The sequence below is a fragment of the Eurytemora carolleeae genome, unplaced genomic scaffold, assembly GCF_000591075.1.
Source record: "Eurytemora carolleeae unplaced genomic scaffold, Eaff_2.0 scaffold321, whole genome shotgun sequence".
NCBI classification, from domain to species: domain Eukaryota; kingdom Metazoa; phylum Arthropoda; class Copepoda; order Calanoida; family Temoridae; genus Eurytemora; species Eurytemora carolleeae.
Window position 1 is genome coordinate 72,131 of NW_019396506.1, and position 7,959 is coordinate 80,089.

Here is a 7,959-nt window from a genome sequence, read left to right on the forward strand (position 1 = left end):
AAAGTATTTCAAGAAAATAGAGAAAAAAACATGTTTAAAACATTCCTTCTGGATCCCACATGAGAAAAGCATCATGCCATCTTGTGATTATTTCACAACTTGTTGTCAGTGTCTGATCTCTCTCATTCTAAAAAAACAACATAAGATTTTACTGTAAAATAGTATAACACTCTGTGCTATAGATCGACTCAAATAATTGAGCGCGTGATTGAGCCTGCACACATGAGACCAATTGTTGCATGATCCAATTCAGTACAAGAATACCGGTCTTGAAGTACAAGGATACCCGTCTTGTAGTACAAGGATACCAGTCTTGTAGTACAAAGATACCAGTCTTTTAGTACAAGGATGCCCGTCTTGTAATACAAGGATACCCGTCTTGTAGTACAAGGATACCCGTCTTGTAGTACATGGATACCCGTCTTTTAGTACAAGGATGCCCGTCTTGTAGTACAAGGATACCCGTCTTGTAGTACAAGGATACCCGTCTTGTAGTACAAGGATACCCGTCTTGTAGTACAAGGATACCCGTCTTGGAGTACAAGGATACCCGTCTTGTAGTACTAGGATACCCGTCTTGTAGTACAAGGATACCTGTCTTGAAGTACAAGGATACCCGTCTTGTAGTACAAGGATTCCCGTCTTGTGTCTGCAACTCGCACCAAGGCGTCACTATAGTGTACCCAGAGCCAAAAACTTAAGACAGAGTATTTTGAAATAACCCATGGTATTGGCAACCCGGTCTTATAAATATAGGGTCAAGCAGTTTTGTAGATACCAATATTATTGTTAAATAAAATTATTTTATTTGGTTTCTTTCCTTTTTTTTTTCTTATTTCTGACATTTAAATCTACACAACCTCATAGACCCCGGAAAGGAAATTTATGAGTTTAATTCAACAATACTCTCTTAAATATCCGACTCAGTATGTACTTGACCCACCTGTCAAGTACACGCAGTCAGCTGGTTCGACTTGGAGCTCAGTGAATAAATTCATGTATTTTTAGGGCTTACAATAGTTTAGTTTGAAGAAAAAAAAACAATTTTTATGAAATTTTATTAACGACAACAAATAATGCATAACATCATTTTTATTGTTAGCTGATTTATTAATATTTTGTAAGAATAAGCAGTCTGAAAAATTAACACATGAATTGAACACTGAAAACTAAAATATCGGAGGTTTACCTGGTTGCAAAGATGGATTACAAAATTAGAGTTTACGGTATCTGTTTAGTTCCTTTATTAATACTTTATAAATCCTTTTCTTGCAGTTTTTAAGTCTTCAAATCAATGAAAAAAAAATTCTAAATCAGTTCAGATCTTATCTATAGAATTTCATTACTTGTCCGTCTGTATTGGTGTTTGTTTGTTTGTCTGTCTGTCCGTTTGAATCCAAATAAACGTCAAAACAGCTAAACCGATCAGGCCCGATTTTTGTGGTACCTTGCGCGCGTTGTTACCTCAGGGAAGGTTTATGCATAATCGAATCTTTAAAAATTTGCCTCTAACAAAATTCGATTTTTGAAAATTTGAAAAATCCACGTATTTTTTGTTTTGTTTTACAATGTACACAAAGAAAACATGTTCACAATTAAAATAAAAGATGGGCGCGAAGCGTCCTGAAAGCCTAATGCTTTCAAAGCAAAATCTTACCATGTCAACAATATGATATAGAGCCAGCTGAATACTCACGTTTACAATATCCATTGCATCCACAACTAGAACATATTGTTAGGGTCAACAACAACAACAACAACAACAACAACAACAACAACAACAACAAAAGAGAATATTTATACCAAAACACAAGAATATTTCTTTAAGAGGAAAACTGTTGATTTTTTTTAAAGAAATAATATCAGGTGACTAGAATAAAACCAATGAAAAAATTGTAGCATATTAATCTTCTTGAAAAAAATATAGTTCACTCATATCTTAATTGTCTGAGAGATTGTCCAGAGCTGGGAACTATTGTATTTTGAGTTTCGAAGTTTCATCCTCAAATTGTAAGTGCACACAGTGGATATTGAGATCAAGCTATCGAGATTATGAGTACCCAGCTCTGGCTACAAAATAACGAGAAGTTTTTCAAAGAGTAACGGATGTGTGACCCAGTAATTAGGACTAGAGTGCGACATTTTTAAAAGTTCTAAAACCCTAGTCTTTGAAAATTTTGGTCAGTCCCTGATTTTCTTTGTCAATTTAAGAAAGAATTTGTAATACTGCAAGGAGAATTAGTAAAAGATAAAATTAAATCAAACCATGAGTACCAAACACAAAAATTCTCATGAAATGTTTTAAAAGGATATTACTATGGATACCCAATACAACTATTTATACCTGGTAGGATATTATAGCCAGTAGGATATCCATTAAGTAGATCTGTGGACAGCTAAAATTATTATGCAATATATTTAATATTTAATCTATATATAAATTTGGCTTGTCTTGGTGTTTGTTTGTTTGTTTGTCTGTCTGTTTGTATCCAATAAACGTCAAAACGGCTGAACCGATTGGGCCCAATTTTTTTTATGTGACATTACGTGACCACAGGGAAGGTTTATGAATGATCAAAATTTCAAATATTTTTCTCCATCAAAATTCGATCTTCATTAAATTTTTGAAAATTTTGAAAATCCACGAAATTTTTTGTGAAAATCCGCGAATTATTTTTGTTTTGTTTTACGATGTACACAAAGAGAACATGCTCACAATTAATTTAGAAGATGGGCGCAAAGCGCCCTCTAAGGCTAGTATTTAATATTTAATTTTATTTTAGAATTTGGTTCAGCATTTCGAAACTTTTAAAGCGATTAAATGATAACAATTTAAACAATTTAAAAATCTTAAAACTTTATCAAAGCCAGAAATTTTTAAGAACAAATAAATTTTCATACTTCCACTTTACAAAAATGCATTGAATAAAGTTCATTTCACTATAGTTTTAGTAAAAGAAAATATTTCCATTTACTGATAGCGCCGATGGAGGGATTCATAACTCTAATTGGATAATGAGCTAGATAGAAAGATAAATATTACTGCCATACTATTTCTATTGGTTCAGAATAGACAACCAACACATGACTAAACCCTGATTGGATAAGGCTCTAACGGACTCGACATACAGGACTGGAAAGATGGGGATTAAAATTTACCCTGTAGTCAGCTGTTTTTATTTCACGTCTGTAACTACTGAGTTTCTTGTTTGGTCTTTCAGTTCCTAAACATTGCAGATATACAGTGATAACCAGAAAACTATGGAATAGGAATTCGACTATTAGACTCTATTTATGACTTTAAATAGTACAACGAATAAGAGGAACGGCAATTGTGCAGTGTAAACAGACTAATGTTTCACCTAATAAGTGATTTGATGACATTCTGTAAAGCTATTTGCCTTTTAACAGCATCAAATTAACTTCAGATTGCTTTAATGTCGTCTCCCTATTCAATAGTATTCCGGTTATAACTGAATTACTTTAGGTTCCTATATATAGCAGATATATTACTTTCAGTTCCTATATATAGCAGATATATTACTTTCAGTTCCTATATATAGCAGATATATCACTTTCAGTTCCTATATATAGCAGATATATTACTTTCAGTTCCTATATATAGCAGATATATTACTTTCAGTTCCTTTATATAACAGATATATTCCTGTCAGTTTCTAGATATAGCACATATATTACTTTCAGTTCCTATATATAGCAGATATATTACTTTCAGTTCCTTTATATAACAGATATATTACTTTCAGTTTCTATATAGCAGATATATTATTTTCAGTTCCTATATATATAGCAGTTATATTACTTTAAATTCCTATATATACCCGATATATTACTTTCAGTTCCTTTATATAACAGATATATTCCTGTCAGTTTCTAGATATAGCACATATATTACTTTCAGTTCCTATATATAGCAGATATATTACTTTCAGTTCCTTTATATAGCAGATATATTACTTTCAGTTTCTAGATAAAGGAGATATATTACTTTCAGTTCCTACATTTAGTAGATATATTACTTTCTGTTTCTAGATATAGCAGCGATATTACTTTCAGTTCCTATATATAAATAGCAGATATATTACTTTCAGTTCCTTTATATACCCGATATATTACTTTAAGTTCCTTTATATAGTAGATATATTACTTTCAGTTTCTATACATAGCAGATATATTACTTTCAGTTCCTATATATAGCAGATATATTACTTTCAGTTTCTATATATAGCACATATATTTCTTTCAGTTTCTATACATAGCAGATATATTACTTTCAGTTTCTATATATAGCAAAGTTGGACAAAGGGCATGTATCAAACTCCCCTATCTCAACACTAAGGGCAAAATCATAGTGGGGTGTCTGGAAAACACCCCCCCCCCCAAACTTTAGCAAACAAAAATAATCCAACCGTTAAAGACCCAATCTAAAGTTCCGATGGTTTAACTCGACTAAAAAAAACAAAGTTATTAACCTGCAGGGTTACAAACTTGAAGAAGAAAAGAGAATAATGTGAGAATTCTCATTCTTGATATTTATAGAACTGATAATATTTCAACCCAATATCATATCCAGATCTTACAGGGAGGATGTAAATAATGTACACTGTGCAAACTCCGAGATAATTGAAATATAGAAATATATAAATATATGTCTAAGGCTAAAAGCTTCATAATTTAAAAATTAAGCCAAAAAAGTGCATCAAAAATATAGATTTTCCTAATTAAAATAATACTGTTTGTGCGTGACACCCTGTATTTAGTTACAGATGAAGAAAGATGTTTATTTAAGGAGATTAGCAATAAAAGATAAGAATCTTAAAGGGACTGTAAGCGTAATTTCTAGTGACCTTCAATGTTAAGATGGTAAATTCACAACGGTACTCAATAACCCTTCATCTAATCTAAAATGTGATAGAATTGTCGTTGTATACATGTATACATGTATACATGTATATATAATATGTATATGTATTTGTATACAGACCTCACTGAAGATTGGTCCATGACAATTGATCCATGAAACATTGTGTTTGCGGATGTTTATCTGTTTTTTGATTGAACAATAAATATTGGTAAATTTTCGTGTTCTAAATCATCCAATTTTTAATTCGTGGGCGATTGCGCTAATTTCTAAAAAAGGAAAAATCGATTATTCCTTTTCCGTCTCTGGGTCGTTGAACGAAGTCAAACCTTATAGAAATCCAACGTATAGAAACTGCTACGTAAAGCAACAAGGCGTATTTTCCGGGAGAACATTTTTTATATCTTTGAGAAATTAAACGTTTTTGTAAAACATTGTAGCTTATCATTATCATTATCATAATTTCTATTTTTTTTAACATACTCTAGACATTAAAGGATCAAAATAGTTCAATACGTACATTTGTACTGCTATAAATTGTGTTTAAGGTCCCCCAGATTTTATTATGTACTGACAACATAAATGAATGATTATATGGTTAAACATAAAAATGCGTGTTACTATTAAAAAAGATATTTTGTAAAAATGCTATCTACAGTTTTATTTTTAGAAAAAAAATTCTTAAAAGTATAAAAAAAGTTCTCCAGTAATGCTAATATGATTTCATAAAATTCCGTTTTACCATTTAAATAAAAGGATTTTATGAAAACTATATCTATTTTACACTGATTATTTAATTTCTCAAAAATATAAAAAGTATTCTCCCGGAAAATACGCCTCGTTGCTATACGTACCGGTTTCTATACGTTGGATTTCTATAAGGTTTGACGCCCCGTTGAACTACCCTCCGCCGATTCAAATACAAATCAAGAATCACCGATTCAAGACACATAGTTGAACCGTGCTTAGATCTAAGTCTGGTTCCTGTATATCTATATCGTTGATAAAATTTTCATCATCGGATTAATTTAGAGAAACTCACTTAAACCATACTTGAATATTTCCTTTTCTGTACTTTCTGAACTTTTAAAATACACGGATTCCTGTCCTGTTCTAAGTTACATGTTAAGTTAAAAAATGTTTTCTTATCTTTAGACTTCGGAGATACAAAATGGAGGCACGGCAACTACAGGGTGTCCCAGGAAACATGAAATAATTATACCTTTTTTTAACGAAATGAACTGTAAAAGTATTTAATATACAAAAGAGTATTTAAAGAAGCAATTTTTTCACCAACTATCATTTAGATAATTATCTCTCATTATCTACACGTCTTTAAAGTACATTTATCTTTATATTCTATTCTGAAGAATAAGCAGATTATTATAATATCTACGGTTTTTTTCATATTGATAATTATGAATTCAGATATTAAGTAACCTTTTATTTTAATGTATGCTTATTAACTGTTTATGCAACAAAACTGCGTTATTAAATGACATTAAAGATAAGGAGTTTATTTACTAATAGAGTACAAGTGTTTTATGATAAATATTTGTTAAAATGATTATTTTATCTCAGTTTTTCTCTGTCTGGAAGGTTACAGGCATAGGCGTTAAGTTTTTGAAGTGTAGACCAAAAAGTTTAAAAATAAATTATGAAAACATTGTTTAAAACAGTGCAAAACTGAAAAAAAAATAACAAAACTGCAAATTTTCGTTGTACCCTATCCATTAAACTAATCAAATGCGTTTGAAATTGATTTTCGGATAATTAAGAAAAGAACCGATATAGTTTTCATTTTAAGTAAAACCGCTAAATTGTTTAATAATACAAATAATATTTATCTATATATAAATTTGGCTTGTCTGTCTGTTTGTCTGTTTGTTTGTGGCTGAACCGATCGGGCCCAAATTTTTTTGTGGGACCTCACGTGACCTCAGGGAAGGTTTATGATTGATAAAATTTAAAAAAAACGTTTTATAAAGGTTTTTAATTTTATAAAAAAATTTAAATTCTTGGAAATCCGCGATTTTTTTTTTAAATCCGCTAAATTTTTGTCTTCTTTGTTTTTAAATGTAAACAAAAAGAACATATGTTCACAATTTAAATAGAAGATATATTACATGTAGCGAAGCGCCCTACAAGCCTAGTATATATATATTAGAAGACTGGCGAATCTGAACAATTCAAGAAAATTGACAAAACTCATAAAATGAATCCACAGTATATGACCTTCTGAGTACAAAAAAGTAGTTCCAAGGAATAAAACAAGAACTGTCAAAAAATATAGTATACTGAGCTAAAAACTTCAGAATGAGATATCACGATCGCTTAGTCTGATTATCTGTACTTTTGATTTTCTTCTTATAATCCTCATTTTGTATATTTCTACTCATAAAAGTTACGTTTGATATTAATTACAGATATTAGACTAATATTCGATGCGTTTAGAGCATTTTAACAAATATAAATTTAATCATGTTAATATATGCAGACATTTAAAAAAAAACATATTTTAGGACTATTTTAATTTTAAACTTTAGTCTTGATAAACATTAATCCAATGTTTATCAACGTTTAATCGATGTTTAGTTCAATTGATATGACACCATCAACTCAACACCAGAATTCAAAACCGGTTTTTTAAAAGCTTAAGAGTACATCTTAACAAGACAAGCTGATTGATTACATTTTTAACTTCTTTCTTGGATATCAAATGCGTTATAAAATAATCTTGGGTTTATTAAAACGAGGAGTTTAAGCATTAATCTTGATATCCACCACTCTAAAGTTCTAGTTCTAGTGTTGTCCTTAAACGTCACAGCTAAATCTAAATAACCCCTTTCTCACTCATTAGCTCACTCATTATAACCCTTCTAAACCAATCCAGTCTCAACCTTTGTGGATAACCCTGTATATTGTTTAAACACAGGTAGTGTTTACATAATTATCTGGACGTACAGACACAGAACCTCCCTAGTAACTAACTGGCCCTTGGATATTATGTTAGATCCCAGTCTTCAGGGATTCAGGGATTGTAGGGGTTCCATGCCCCGGAGATCTAGTTAGTCATC

At 30.8% G+C, this 7,959-nt stretch overlaps 1 protein-coding gene across 1 annotated transcript; it reads right to left on the reverse strand.

Annotated features, from left to right (window-relative positions):
- Positions 1-34: 34 nt before the first annotated feature.
- Positions 35-4,576, reverse strand: LOC111704537 (neuronal acetylcholine receptor subunit alpha-9-like). The gene is made up of 5 exons (XM_023476794.1): positions 4,494-4,576; positions 3,160-3,224; positions 2,345-2,396; positions 1,658-1,722; positions 35-127 (listed from the first exon to the last, which is right to left on the reverse strand). Exons 1-5 carry the CDS (start codon positions 4,543-4,545, stop codon positions 35-37), a joined length of 327 nt encoding a protein of 108 aa, XP_023332562.1. The 5' UTR covers positions 4,546-4,576.
- Between the last annotated feature and the right edge of the window lie 3,383 nt (positions 4,577-7,959).